The following is a 13,055-nucleotide window of genomic DNA, read 5'->3' on the forward strand; positions in this document are numbered from 1 at the left end:
ACACGACAGAAACGCTACCACACACACTCAATCCACACCTTTACGACCTTGGTATCGTTTCAACATGACAGAAGCTAGGCGACAAAGCAGTGAAAACCATCGACAGTTTGAGAAAAAACATCACGCATTCGGATCGAACGCGCTCTGAGACTTGGGCGCCCAGTGCTCCTCCTTGGGCAGATCCACCAGACCCTTGGTGTCAAAGTCCGGCGTGACCTGACCGGGGATCCATTGACCGTGAATGCCCGATCGAATGGCAAAGGGCAGCTGCACCGCCGCCACCGCTTTCGTAAAGTCTCTCGTGTCGATGACCACCACCTCGCTGCGGTTCAGATCGAGTCGATCGACGATAGCCATCACAAACCCATCGCCCTCAGGAGCATCCGCCGAACGAGGACTGAACACGGGCTCCTGGATCAAACAGTTGTCGCCGGCATAGTACCACTCCACACTCGCCTCTTTGCGTCGGTAGTGCGCCAGACCGTTGAGACCCTGGAAGACGTTTTTGTTGCCATCGCTGCGATCGGGGACGAAGACGTTGATGAAGGCGCTCGAGTACTCGACGGCCATGAATCGGTTGTCGATCTGCGGGAATTCGGAGGGCGTGTCGAGGATGACTTCCGGGTCGGGGAGTTGGACGTTGTTGTCCTTGCGTGGGTCGATGGTCCACCGCACGAACTGCGCTTTGGGCGTTCCAGCGGTCTGCTGCTTCTGCCTCTGCTCCTCCGTGTCCGGCGGGAAGAAGGGGAACGCGTTTCCATGCACCAGCGACGAGTCGATGATGATACGACCCTGATCGTCCTCAAAGCCAGAGGCGGTGTGGATGGGCATGCCGTTCTTCCAGTGCCAGTACTTGACCTCGTCCTTGCTCTTGGCACCGCGAGGGATGGTAATCCAGGTGATGGGCTTTTCATAGTCGTAGGCCCAGTGGTGTCCGCCAGCCTTCATCCTGTCGAGCTTGGCCTCGAAAGGCCACAGCATGAGGACGAGGTAGTTGGGCGTCAGAGCACAGTCATGAATGAAAGCACACCAGGGGGATTCGAGCCACAGATCGTGAACGACCTTGCCGGAGGGGTCGACTTCGAAGTAGTAGACGTCCTTGGTGGCCAGGCCTTTGGCCTCGTAGCCAAAGCCGACGAGGTTGCCGGTGACGGAACACTGCTTGGGGTGCGCGGTCATGGTCTTGGAGGGAAGGTTGAAGGGATTGTAGCCGAGCGTCTTGAGCGTGTGCGGATCGAGCTCGTAGGCGTTGCCGTTCTCCTTCATGGCGAGGAACCTACCGGCGTGCATGACGACGTTGGTATTGGCCGTCGAGTCGACGGTCTGCCTCACACACGGATGGTGGGTGTACGGGTTGCGGTAGAGGCCGTACATGCTCTTCCTGGCACGACGCTCCACCTTGAACCTGTCGGTCTCGACGAAACGCTGACGGTAGTCGACCTTTCCGTCTTTGAAGCGGAATGCGGCGACGGTGCCATCGCCGTCGATGGGTGCGTTGAGTTCGCCGCCCTTGTAGTAGGTGGGAGCCTCGGCATAGTCGGGCATGATTCGGTAAAAAGTACCGTAGAGCTCTTTTGGGATGGTGCCTCTTACCATGACGTCAAAGATGGTACCTTCGAAGCGGCGAGGCTGAGCGCCGCCGGACAGATCGGTCGCGGTGGGCCAGCCAGAGGGGAGTATGTCGCTGGGATGGACATAGCCGTGCGAGGCCGCCTTGGAGGAAGGGACGGGGACAGGGACAGGGTCTTGAGTTGCGGTGGGCGCCATGGTGGGCAAGCAGGGTGTCAAAGGCTGGAGCTTCTGGTGTAGGGTGCGAGTCGACGACGATCCAGGCGACAGGCTGATCGCGACCAGGCGCGCTTATATACGTTCCTCGAGCAACTGCTAGCAATCGAGGCTCAAAAGGTCTGATGCGTGGAGCAGCATGGCCTCGCAGGAGCAATCATTGCCATTGCCGCGTTTTCCATTGGCTGCAGCACCGCTTCAGCTTTCACGTAGGTGGTCGAACAGGACCCGTCGGATGCGCGTGACATGCTCGCTTGCACATTCACCTCTAACGACAGCGAGCCGAGTAGAGAATGGAGGTTTGGGTCCGTGGATTTGGAGTGCCTTAGCTGACAGCCCTTCGGGAAAGGGTCTTCGCAAGGGTCCCCGCGCCTGGCTGAATTTCAACCCCGCAAAAAGATCAACCGAAAAGAGTGCGGGGCAACCACGTAGGACAAGCTGTCACAACCCGAGTGTGCAGCGCCTAGACCGAATCGGTACCACAGTTAGGCGAACATTCCAAGGACGAGAACCAGACGGTACGGGACGCGTATGCAAGGTGCGGCTGAAGCCTTGACAGCCGGCTAGCCGAGCATGTGCTCGAGCCATCTTGCACGATTCGCCAACGACGTTGCCACAATTCCGTAGGATCTCCGGACCCTGTTGCGTCGACAAGCTCTGTTACGCTGCGCTGAAGCCGATTGGAGACATGCCTCACTAGCTTGTGCGCATGACCAGATCACTGCAGCCCTCGAAGATTGCAACATGGCCGTGACTTCCTCTTTGCGCGATCGCGGCTTTCGCACGATAATCAGTTACCATGTGCGCGTCGACACTACTCCTCGATGGGCTCGTAACGGTAAGAGCGTGGTGACAGCATGTGAACCACACTGTGCTGTACACTGTTGCTCTCGGAAGCAAAGGTCCGCATCTCCGCAATATCCGCGCTACGTTGCAGAGAGCGGCTGGGCTGTGGTCGAGGTCGTACGACAGTTGCGTCGCATTGTAGCGTGACATTAGCATGCATCGCGGGCACCGACTGCTCGCCAATTGTCGAAGGTTGTGGATCGACTGGAAAGGCATGCATCGGTGATGAGGGAGGTCTCGATGGAAGCAAAGCCGCATTATAGATCTGGCCGCTCCTCGATTGATCGGGCTGAGATGACTCGTTGCTATGCCGATCGACGATCAATGCATCGGCACTGCAACGCCACAAGTCGTCAAAATCTGTTCCGATATTCTCTTCCAAGCACCATTGCCGACTCGGAAGCGTGGCTTGCTCGGCGTCAGCTTGTGTCGGATCAGCCGCGCTGCTCTTGTTCCTTTTGATGGCGTGAATGTGATCTCATCGAGGAATTGTGACTTCAGGAAAAACGTGACCTGGCCGCCTTCTTCCGTCTCTCTCATTTTACAGTATCACGTCTAATACATAGAGATGAGCAGGACGCTCAAACGTCGGAACTGCTAGCGCTCGGGGCTCAGTCAGCTTTGCGCAGATGGCTGAGTCGAGGCTGCGCAGAGCGGACTCAAGTCGAGTCCAGTCGTTTACTCTTCTTTCTTTACGTGCCAATCCACTCAGCCTTTTCAAGCAAACCAATCGCTTGCAACCATCACTCGGTCTCGCTGTACACCATGGCAGCCACTGATACGGAATCCGATCCCCTTGGGACAAAGCCTGACCGCTCATCCAGCAGCGTATCCGAAGGAGCCGATCCGCCGAGCAAGCTTGCAGCGACGGTAGAGAAGCCCATCTTTCCGTTGCTTCGGCTTCCCCAGGAGATCGTGCTCAGAATCTTCTACCATCTGTATCTGGAAGCCGTCTACATGCCCCACAAGAGTGGTGAACGACATCGTCAACGCCTCGCCAACTGGTTCAAGTTCCAGCTTCCTTACGTCCACAGTCTCTTCCACCAACTCTTGATGCCAGCACTCCTTCCCTGCGTCGGTATTGCCTCCAGAAGGGTGGGGTCGAGGCATGCGGGGTCCGAGACTCCCCTTTCCGATCTTGTGTCGTACCCGGCACTCCTCGCTCAGCTGCGTCACCTTTCCATCGATTTTGACAGGCTGGGCCATGACGTAGCACATCTTGACCGAGCACGTCTCGGACACGCATTTCTCATCATTGCCATGTCCTCTCGTCAACTTGAAACGCTCGAGTTGAGCGACCTCGTCCTGATTGATGATGATGATTCAACGGATCTCTACAAGCTTGATCCGTACAAGTCCTACAGTAAGGCAAAACCTTGGCAGTTCGACCTTACTTACAGCCACCTTTTGCAAGTTCTGGCCGACATCGACATCGAGGAGGAACGACACCTTATCCCGCGCTTCAAGCAAGCATTTGAAGAACAAGGAATGTGCTTTCCGCGTCTCAAGACTGCGCTGCTGATGGACGGCAATGGCGGAATCTCGGTCAAGGATTACGCCAATCTTTTCCTGATCCCGCGAGAGCTCTGCAACGGTCAAGTCAACGAGACACAATGCAACAAGTCGTCGACCGAGTGCACAAACCTCATAACTGCATGTCCGGCTCTATCTCATCTCACCCTTGTGCTGTGGTACGACAAATTGCTCATCGATCCTGCTTGGCTCGACGCAATGGCCCACGTCAGAAGACATCACGACCGTCTCGACACGATCACGCTGGTTTCTCGTCGACTGCGGTATGAGCCTCGTCTCTTGGGTGCCGGTGTGTCTCTGTCGCAGTGGTTCGAGCGCGACGTGTTGCCAGTGCTTAGGCATGCTTTCTGGATATCATGGAAGCATCTTATGGATGTGGTTATCTTCATCTTGACCCTGAACGATCATGAAGTGTCACAAGCTATCAATACGCTTTGGATGCCGGCCTACAAGCGCCTCAGGGAACTTTAAAATTCCAAGAATCTAGCACTCCTTGTAGAGCCTTTGAAAGTGCGGGAGTACAGCCAAGAGGACGTGTTCAGGGCAGTGGCCCAGGAGCATCGACTGACATCGCCCTTCAATGCCGCTCGACAGAAGCCTTGTCCAACACAGCCAGCCACATGGATTGACCCTTGCTCGCTGCAACAATTTTTCGACAAGACCTTCAACGAGTACGACTGATGCGGTAGTGACACGGTCTTGCAAAATGATAATCAGATATGTCAAATAGTGTGTCTTTGTTGGTGCGTTGGTGGTGTGTGACAATTTGTGTTCGATGTAGCGCAACGACACGGAGAAGCGGGGACGGATGACGATAGACAGAGAGTGTTGGTCCACAGGCGAGACGCGGTGGCGGGACGCGGTTCACACAAAAGTGTTAATTTGGCGAAATGCACTGTGACACTCTGAAATTATGGTCAGTGCCACGCTCGCACGCTCGGACTGCAGCCTGAAACGCTGGCTGTGTCTCTCTCTCGGAAAGCATTCCGACTGATCTTGTTTCGTATCACATCCATCACACGCTCTCAACATCGGCATTTCCGTTCTCAATCAGTGACCGTAGACTGAATATCGCTATCGGCAACAGCGCCGATCTCCGTCAAACTGCTCAGTCGCCAAACGCGTCGCTCGCTGACGCTGCTGTCGTCACTTCCGATGGTATCCCTGCCAGCTCGGTCATCGTGATTGTGATCGCGATCGCAGCCACGGAACATGTCGGCGTCATCGACATGGCGGTCCTCGCCGAACGCAGGTGACACCAACCTCATGGATCCATGGTCGGCGATCGATTCAGACTACCTTCATCCTTCCACATCTTCATCGTCATCGCAGCCTCCACAATTACGCAGTCGCAAGTCGAATCTAGCTGCCAACGCTGAGCTTGTAGATCGACATCCCTTGCGATCGCCTTCGCCCTCGCATCCATCTCAACAGACAGCACGTCCTGGCGCGGCTCCCAGGAGGCCTTCTGCAGTCGCATCCGAGTGGAAGGCCATCGGTGCAGGCCTCGCTGGTCTCTTTGGTGCTTCTTCATCCAACGCCAGCTCGTCCAGCTATCAATGGCCCGCTGATCCATCATCTTCACACATACAGTCCTCATCCCGCACAGCGAGACTCGTGACTACAGGCGATGACGACGACGACGATGAGGCGAGAAAGGGTCGACCTATCAACACTGTCGAAACAACGCTGGATCGCTTGGAAGATTGGTTCGGTCTAAAACAAGGGCAAGAGCAGCAGCAGCGCCAAAATTACACTCCTACTCAACGCCGCACCACTACTTCAGCATCATCATCAGCAGCTCACCAAGACCAGGTGCGCGTCCTCATCCATCCCGTTGCGCCGACAGATACGCTTTCGTCATTAGCGCTCCACTACGGTGCCGACATTCAGGTGCTCCGCAAATCCAACAAGCTCTGGCCAGGAGATCCGGTCCAGATCCGCAAACTCATCTACATTCCCGTCGATAGCTGCAAACACCGTCCGCCAAACGCAGAGATCAAAGTCGTCCCGACCACCGCCGGAGGCGCTGTCTCATCCACCGAAGCTGGTAATGCCAACGCCAGCTCGTCCAACACGCTCATCTTTGTTTCCAAGGCGGATCAAGAGGATCTGCTCACCGGCACGCCGGTCGCAGAGATCCCACAACCCGAGTTCGTCGCGGACAGTCTGGCAGCCATGCGTGTTTCCGATCCGGTCAACGACTTTATGCCAGACACGAACCAGGCATATACGGATTCGACCGCACCTGCGTTTGGCACGTCTCTCACACGAGCTGGTTCAATCAATGGCCACAAGTCGGCGTATCCGGTCAGTTTGACTCCTGCGCTTCGTACGCTCAACCATGCTGCCGGCTCGAGTGGGAAACGACCGACGAGCAGCGTAGGAGGTGGCTCGAATCCGCCCAGCATCGCAGCTTCCGCTTCAGCAGCCAGCTCCGGCTTCGTGCCTCCACGTCAACCTCTGCATGTAGCAAAAGTGCCAGCTGACCAGCTGAGGTTCTTTGCAGCCAGCGACATCAAGTCATCTGCCTTGGGGAGCCGCAATCCTGGTCCGGGAGATGCCGAGTTTCGACCTGGGGAGAGCGGTATCGACGATCTTCTTCAGCAGCACCAGCAACAACAAAATGGCTCCTCCGCGCAATCAGATCGTCCAGACTTGTCGCGTCACACTTCGACCAGCAACATCTCGGCGTCCAGCTACTTCAACAATGATGACGACGACGACGAGGAAGACGAGTGGAAACCCAACACCTGGCACTTCGGTTCTTCCTCCAAACCCAGCACCAGCTCTACCAGCACCATCGGAATGGACTCGACCAGCAGCAGCAGCAAGTATGCAGGCTGGAACGATGCGCCGCCACCGTCTGCCACCGCGATCGTGGCTAAGGCATACGATGGGGGGAAAGCGTATCAGAAGCGGCAGGCGCAGAAATCGCATCGATTGCTGTACGATCTAGCCGCGGGTCTGCCAGCGAATACAGGTGCGGCGAGCAAGTGGGCCAGGCCGATCCAGTTTGGCGATTCGCTGCCGAACGGTGGAGGGATGGCGGAGAGGAAGAGTGGAGGAAGAGGTGGATTGGGCAGATTGTTGGATGACACCGTGAGGGGGAGGATCAGTGTCGAGGCTGCGTTAGAGGGGGTTGTGGAGGGTTTTGGCGGGAAATCGACAGCGCAGACAAGGGATAGGGTGGGCACGAGAAGTGGGACGACGAGGAGTCATGTTGATAGGGTTGATGAAGCGAGACAACCTGCACCGCTGGTGAACATCGATCCGCTCACGTCGTCCGCACCCATCAACCCGACACGATCATCTTCTGGTCTGGAACAGCGGAGGAAGGTCGACTGGACCAAGGGCTGGAAGCACGACTAGATCTGGCGATTCAAGATTTCATTTGGGAGTGACTGCATTGCTTTCTTTTGTCCCGAGCGTGCACTCGGTTGACGCTGTGTCTGTGTGTGGAACCCAACGCTGTGACTCGAGCGTTGCATTGGTGATGGTCATGGCTTGCTCCGCATCGTCTTGACCCCTCCGTTCAAAAATGTGGATGACAGCAGCCAGGCTCATCAAGACGACATCGCAGGTGGGAAAGGAACAAAGCCTTGTCTGCGCATGCCTGCCAAATCGTCGCTCGACAGCACACATTTCCAGACCACTTTGAGTACACCTCAGTTGCGGCAGCGATCCAGCAGCGACTTAGCGACTTTCTACATCCATTAAAGTGAAGAGTCATCGTCGAGTCATTTGGATACCTTGAATCAGCGTGGCTCGTGGTGCAACTTGTGTTGTCCACCTGAATATCGAGAAATTGACGTGCCGAGTGTGCGTGCGGAAAAGAGTCTTCCGGCGGAAAAATTGGCCGAGATGATAGCCGCTGAGAACCAAGAAGACATGGTGCCAATTCTCTTTCGCTACCGATCCTTCTACCTCCATCATCAGGCTACAAGATGACGCTCGAGGCAGCCGGCACCATCGCCGTGTCATCGGACGAAACAAAACCCAACGTACACCTCTCACCCTCCGATCTCTCGCAACTATCGCTGCAAGTCTACCCACATACGTCCTCGCCACCAATCCCGACATCGACGCTCGAGACGTTCGTCGACCTCATCAATGCGGCGTTCAGCGGGCCGATACACAGCGCCAACTTTGGGTCGAAATCGCGGTACAGTTCGACAGCTGAGCTGGTCGATGATTTGAACCGTGGGGAAGGTGGGTGGATGTTTCTCTTAGTTTCTGCCACTGGAATCGCTGTTGCTGGTGCAAAAGTCACCTTGGGCGGCGAGGGTATGGACGGCGGTGCCTCCGAAGTGGTCTTCCCAAACCCATACTACACGCCACTGCCCGCGCAGGGAAAGATCTACTGGCTCGGTGCTCTAGGCTCGATCACCACCGGAACAGGCTCCATCCTCCTAGACGGTATCAAAGCGTTCCTCGCACAACAATCCCCTCGTTTTACACTCAAAGCCTACACAGTCACGCAGTGGGATCAGGGTCCAGGAGGACTGATACAGCCGCCCGAGCACAATGCACTGGTCAAGTGGTTCGAGAGAGAGCGGTTTGAGGTGGTGGATTATGCGTGGAAAGAGAAGGGCACCTGGGGGAGTTTTTATGGTGGGTGGTTGTGCGGGATTGTTTATACGCATGGAGCGGAGCAGAAGCGGTAGTGAAGGGAAAGGTGGGATCTAGCAGCAACGAAGCTAGACAGCCGACGCAGTCTAGCAGAAGTCATAGCCAACGCTGCGAGATGCGGCAACCGCGATGGCTGCGGGAGACTTTCTGCGAGAAAAGACGGGAAAGCCACAAATGAAGTCTTTTCTTCCGCCGGTCTATGGATTTTGCGATGGCTTGTCACGAACGGTGGACTCGCACTTTTGCCGCGCCCAAATGAATCCGGCCATCAGACCCTTCGAGCAAAACCAACAAGCGAATACCAAGCGCTTGAGGAACCACTGGGGGATCACCGACGACTGAGCCACAGCGTCAAGCAGGCCGCCGTCAGGTCCGCGCTGTCTTGAAGCAAGATCTACTCTCGGATGCGCAACAACTCTTCAGAACATCAAGGACTTTTGGCATGAAGAAATGGAAAAATAGACTCTCTCTCGTCATCCCGAGCCTCACATGGCTCTCCCTGGTCTCGTTCGGGCGGGAAGCGCTTGCAATTGGAATCAAGCGTCTGGCAACAACGCCTGGCTTGAAATCGTACAGACACCTTCTCTCCATCAAAGTACCGCCTGATCTCCTTGCCACCTCCTGAAAATTTCGTCGCTCTCCCACACCCCGCAACGCCTCGACCACATCACCCTGACCCCATCTACTCTCGCTCGACCTTGTGTCGTTTACCTTTGCCCATGGTACGATCCGTGCTGTCCTTGGGTGCATGTGGAAGCTGCTCCGACGAGTTCTTGTGACCTGCCCACTACGAGTCGTTTGTTATCCGAAAAAGAGGTCAGGGTGTCAGTGTTGCCCAACTGCGAGACTGCGGATGGATTCGGGAGCAAGAAAAAGGCTCACCTTGGGAATGTCGTCGTCGAGATCCATCACACGTTCACCGTAGAAAATGTGCGCGGTTGGGGCGAATGCCGGGGGGACGACGTGGTCCTTGAACACAAAGGAGGAAGGATAGCTGTGTACCAGGCAGTGGTCCAGCAAAGACGAGTGTCAGTGAGAATCCCATATCGAAGAGATGAAAAGAGAGCAATGTCAGAACTCACGCCATGACCATGTTCCGTCCCTCGTCACTGCCAATGTCGAAAAGCGGTTGTCAGCATCTACCACTCGAACGCTCTGTGCCTATGAAGAATGACTCACGCCATGGGACTTCGACAGTTCCTGCAGCTGATCTTGCACGGAACGCTGTGCTCGCTGTGACCCTCCTGAGTGCTAAAGAAGTCCAAGTTGAGTGGATCGCAGTGCTTTGCGAGTCGGACCGATGTCTTGTGGAAGAGCGCAGCCCATTGGAAAGGGGCACCGTGCAGACGTTGGCACTGCGTGCAGTGACAGTGCTTGGCGTCGATGGGGTCTCCGTGGTATTCAAATTCGACTGCGAGATAAAGAGGTTCTTGAAGGTCAGATGTGTCTCGAGTGTTGATGAAGGAAATGTAAAAACGACTTACGCTTGCCGCACCAGCACTTTGCACTGTACTTGACCTCGAACTCCTTCGACTCCCATAGGTAAGGTGGCTGGTACGACCAAGCAAAAGGTTGAGAGTTGTTTGGTCAGTCCAGCTTGCGATTCACGGCTCTTGGCGCGGAAATCGAACCCACCTTGGATAGGTACCCCTCCTCGCGACCACCCTTGCTAGCAGGAATAGGCCCCTTCCAGCCGGCTACGGTTCGTATCAGATTGTAAAGATGTCAGTATACCGTCGTGAGCGCCGGCATCAAGCCTAATACAGAGATGGTTTATTGTGCTCACTGTTGGGAGGTTCGATGATCTGGTGACCCTGGCTGCTCTGCTGTGCACCGCCGTTGCTCTTGTCTGCGCCATTGCCGCGCTTGTTGGCGTTTTGACTTGGCATGATGGCTGTGAATGCCCGGTGCTGGTGAGGTCGATGTGATGGCAGTCTGCTGATCAGAAGGGTTGCGGTCGGAACAGTGGATCGGTGTCGAAGTGAATGTGATACAGATAAACGGATCGTTGGAAGAAAGGAGCCAGAGAGCATGCTGTGTGCTCTTGCTTGTAGTCAATTGTCAAGGGTTCGAATGCCAAAGGAGAGAGGGGGGCAAGTGCGGACAGAAGATGGGTTCATTATATCAGGTCATCAGCAATGTCTAGCAGGGGCTGAAGCACGAAATCCTCCACACTCGACAGCGGCATGACGAGGGCGTTCTTGCCTGCCTGTCGCATGCATGACAAGCAAACTCGGCAAGGCAGAGAGAGGGGATCAACAAGCAAGGAAGGACACCGTTAGCGAGGGAGCGTGACAGAGAGCGGAGGCGGCGGCTGCAGGTCTGCTCACGTCAGATTGAGCCACCGGGGGCATCAGCATCGGCATTCATGTTGCTCCGTTCCGCCTGTCGCGTGACACTTCTACAAGAGTGGACCCTGTCGAAGATGCGCTCGCCAAAAGCCATGCATCAGTCATCTTGAGGCGTCGGTTGCGTTGCGTAACGTCGCACATTCTCACACATCATTTTGCGCCAGTCGGGGGAAATGCCAATCAGAAACGAACCAAAAAAAAAACTTGCTCCGTACTGGGCTCGAACCAGTGACCTTCCGTTGTTAATATGAGAAAACTCAGAGTCGATTCTGAGGCACCGTGTATTAGACGGATGCGATAATCCAACTACGCTAACGAAGCAGTTGCTGGGCGTGGTCTCAGATTGTCAATATATAGAGTAGTGTAGAGGACCTGAATCAAGGTACGACCTACGGAGGATCGTCGCTGGCGATGTGCGGCACGCTTTGAGGTCGCATGAAGTTGGTAACAAGTCGCTGGGCAGGGTCCACTCGCTCGCAACAGCCAAGCGATGACCGTGTTCGAGACAGTTCAGGCACATTGCGCCCACAAAACGGCACGTTGTCAACTACTGTTTTTGCATTTCATGGCAATGACGCGCCAACGTTATCTATCGACAAAGACACTAGCTCGCTGCTACAAGTCAGCTTAAAGGGCCGAGGCACCGGTGATAATGTCGACCAAGTCGTTGGTAATGGCGGCCTGTCGACCACGGTTGTAGATCATGTTGAGCGACGAGATCATGTCACCTGCGTTCTTGGAGGCGTTGTCCATGGCGTTTCGCTTCGAGTTGATCTCGGAAGCGTGACCCTCGACGAGCGCGGCGTAGATGGCGTTGGCAAAGGAGAACTCGGCGAGGTCCTTGGTGACGTCGTCCTCCTGCTCGTACAGCTTGAACTGAGGAGCGTTTCGGAGCGCATCCTCCGAGTAGACCTGCATGACATCCGACTCGAAAGAGAGGGCCGAGACGTACTTGTTGTAGATGAGGTTGACCTTGTCGAACTTGATGCCAGACTTGATGATCTGATCAGCGATGGCCGAGGCGTCGGCAAAGGTGGGGACATCCTTGCCGATCTGGTTGAAGGAGAGCGCGATGTTCTTGGGGAGGGCACGACCGAGCTGCGCCTTGGACTTTTCACCGAGAACAATGACGGCAGGGCCCTCGGACGAGGCGGCATCACCAGCGGAAGAGCCGAGCTTGAGGAACTCGGCCTTGGTACGCTTGGTGACGGACGAGTGGATACCACCACAAAGACCCTTGTCGGAAGAGACGACGACAAAGAGCTGACGACCACCCTCGGGAGCGACGGCTTCCGAGTTGGTGAAGATTTCTGTGAATGACGGAAGAAGGAGCAGTGGGACAGTTGTTCAGTTGATGCTGCTGCTGGTAATTGCGTCGTTGTTGAAGATACTTACCAGTGTTGGCAGCACCGTACGCCTTGGCAGCAGCCATGGCACGCTGAGCCTTGTTGAGCTTGGTGGAGGCAATCATCTTCATGGACTGTGGTTGAAAAGCAGAGGAGCCGTGGATGCACGGATCGAGAGTCGAGTCAGACAAGATTATTCGAAATGTGGACGTGCGAGTGCGATGATGATAGGCCGTATGTTCAATGGACGATCGAATGTGTACAAGTGTCGGAGGGTTGTATGCGAGACATTGGGTTTGATATGCAAGTGCGATTGTGATTGCTGGTTGCGCGAGTGTCGGAACTTCGTTTGGGAAATACCTACCTTGGTGATCTTTTCGATGTTCTTGACCGACTTGATACGCTGCTCGGTCTCACGAAGAGGAGCAGCCTGAGCCGAGGAAGAGTGGAAGCCGGCACGAGCAGCGATGGCGACAGGGGCGGCCGAGTTGAACGCCGCCATGGCGGGACGGGCAGCACGAGGAAGCATCGCCATTTTGAATGGATGAAGCGGGTCGAAGAG

General features: G+C 55.5%; 8 protein-coding genes and 1 non-coding gene across 9 annotated transcripts; 4 read left to right on the top strand and 5 right to left on the bottom strand.

Moving 5' to 3' along the window:
- Positions 1 to 120: 120 nt before the first annotated feature.
- Positions 121 to 1,767, bottom strand: PHSY_003277 (lignostilbene dioxygenase; the record flags this gene model as incomplete). The annotated part of the gene is made up of 1 exon (XM_012333898.1): positions 121 to 1,767. The coding sequence occupies one exon, from the start codon at positions 1,765 to 1,767 to the stop codon at positions 121 to 123; it is 1,647 nt and encodes a 548-aa protein (XP_012189288.1).
- Positions 1,768 to 2,599: 832 nt separating this feature from the next.
- PHSY_003278 (microtubule associated protein) lies at positions 2,600 to 2,851 on the bottom strand (the record flags this gene model as incomplete). The annotated part of the gene is made up of 1 exon (XM_012333899.1): positions 2,600 to 2,851. The coding sequence occupies one exon, from the start codon at positions 2,849 to 2,851 to the stop codon at positions 2,600 to 2,602; it is 252 nt and encodes an 83-aa protein (XP_012189289.1).
- A 545-nt stretch (positions 2,852 to 3,396) lies between these two features.
- Positions 3,397 to 4,635, top strand: PHSY_003279 (hypothetical protein; the record flags this gene model as incomplete). The annotated part of the gene is made up of 1 exon (XM_012333900.1): positions 3,397 to 4,635. One exon carries the CDS (start codon positions 3,397 to 3,399, stop codon positions 4,633 to 4,635), a length of 1,239 nt encoding a protein of 412 aa, XP_012189290.1.
- A 741-nt stretch (positions 4,636 to 5,376) lies between these two features.
- On the top strand, positions 5,377 to 7,536 carry PHSY_003280 (hypothetical protein; the record flags this gene model as incomplete). The annotated part of the gene is made up of 1 exon (XM_012333901.1): positions 5,377 to 7,536. One exon carries the CDS (start codon positions 5,377 to 5,379, stop codon positions 7,534 to 7,536), a length of 2,160 nt encoding a protein of 719 aa, XP_012189291.1.
- A 575-nt stretch (positions 7,537 to 8,111) lies between these two features.
- Positions 8,112 to 8,831, top strand: PHSY_003281 (hypothetical protein; the record flags this gene model as incomplete). The annotated part of the gene is made up of 1 exon (XM_012333902.1): positions 8,112 to 8,831. The coding sequence occupies one exon, from the start codon at positions 8,112 to 8,114 to the stop codon at positions 8,829 to 8,831; it is 720 nt and encodes a 239-aa protein (XP_012189292.1).
- Positions 8,832 to 8,925: 94 nt separating this feature from the next.
- On the top strand, positions 8,926 to 9,138 carry PHSY_003282 (hypothetical protein; the record flags this gene model as incomplete). The annotated part of the gene is made up of 1 exon (XM_012333903.1): positions 8,926 to 9,138. The coding sequence occupies one exon, from the start codon at positions 8,926 to 8,928 to the stop codon at positions 9,136 to 9,138; it is 213 nt and encodes a 70-aa protein (XP_012189293.1).
- A 340-nt stretch (positions 9,139 to 9,478) lies between these two features.
- On the bottom strand, positions 9,479 to 10,685 carry PHSY_003283 (hypothetical protein; the record flags this gene model as incomplete). The annotated part of the gene is made up of 4 exons (XM_012333904.1): positions 9,479 to 9,583; positions 9,679 to 9,790; positions 9,976 to 10,207; positions 10,583 to 10,685. The coding sequence occupies 4 exons, from the start codon at positions 10,683 to 10,685 to the stop codon at positions 9,479 to 9,481; spliced, it is 552 nt and encodes a 183-aa protein (XP_012189294.1).
- A 667-nt stretch (positions 10,686 to 11,352) lies between these two features.
- On the bottom strand, positions 11,353 to 11,468 carry PHSY_007611. Its single transcript has one exon. It is a non-coding gene; the product is annotated as a tRNA-Ile (tRNA).
- A 306-nt stretch (positions 11,469 to 11,774) lies between these two features.
- PHSY_003284 (likely F1-ATP synthase gamma subunit fragment) lies at positions 11,775 to 12,995 on the bottom strand (the record flags this gene model as incomplete). The annotated part of the gene is made up of 3 exons (XM_012333905.1): positions 11,775 to 12,457; positions 12,543 to 12,627; positions 12,858 to 12,995. 3 exons carry the CDS (start codon positions 12,993 to 12,995, stop codon positions 11,775 to 11,777), a joined length of 906 nt encoding a protein of 301 aa, XP_012189295.1.
- Positions 12,996 to 13,055: the final 60 nt, after the last annotated feature.

This window comes from Pseudozyma hubeiensis, assembly GCF_000403515.1.
Source record: "Pseudozyma hubeiensis SY62 DNA, scaffold: PHS33, whole genome shotgun sequence".
Lineage (NCBI taxonomy): Eukaryota > Fungi > Basidiomycota > Ustilaginomycetes > Ustilaginales > Ustilaginaceae > Pseudozyma > Pseudozyma hubeiensis.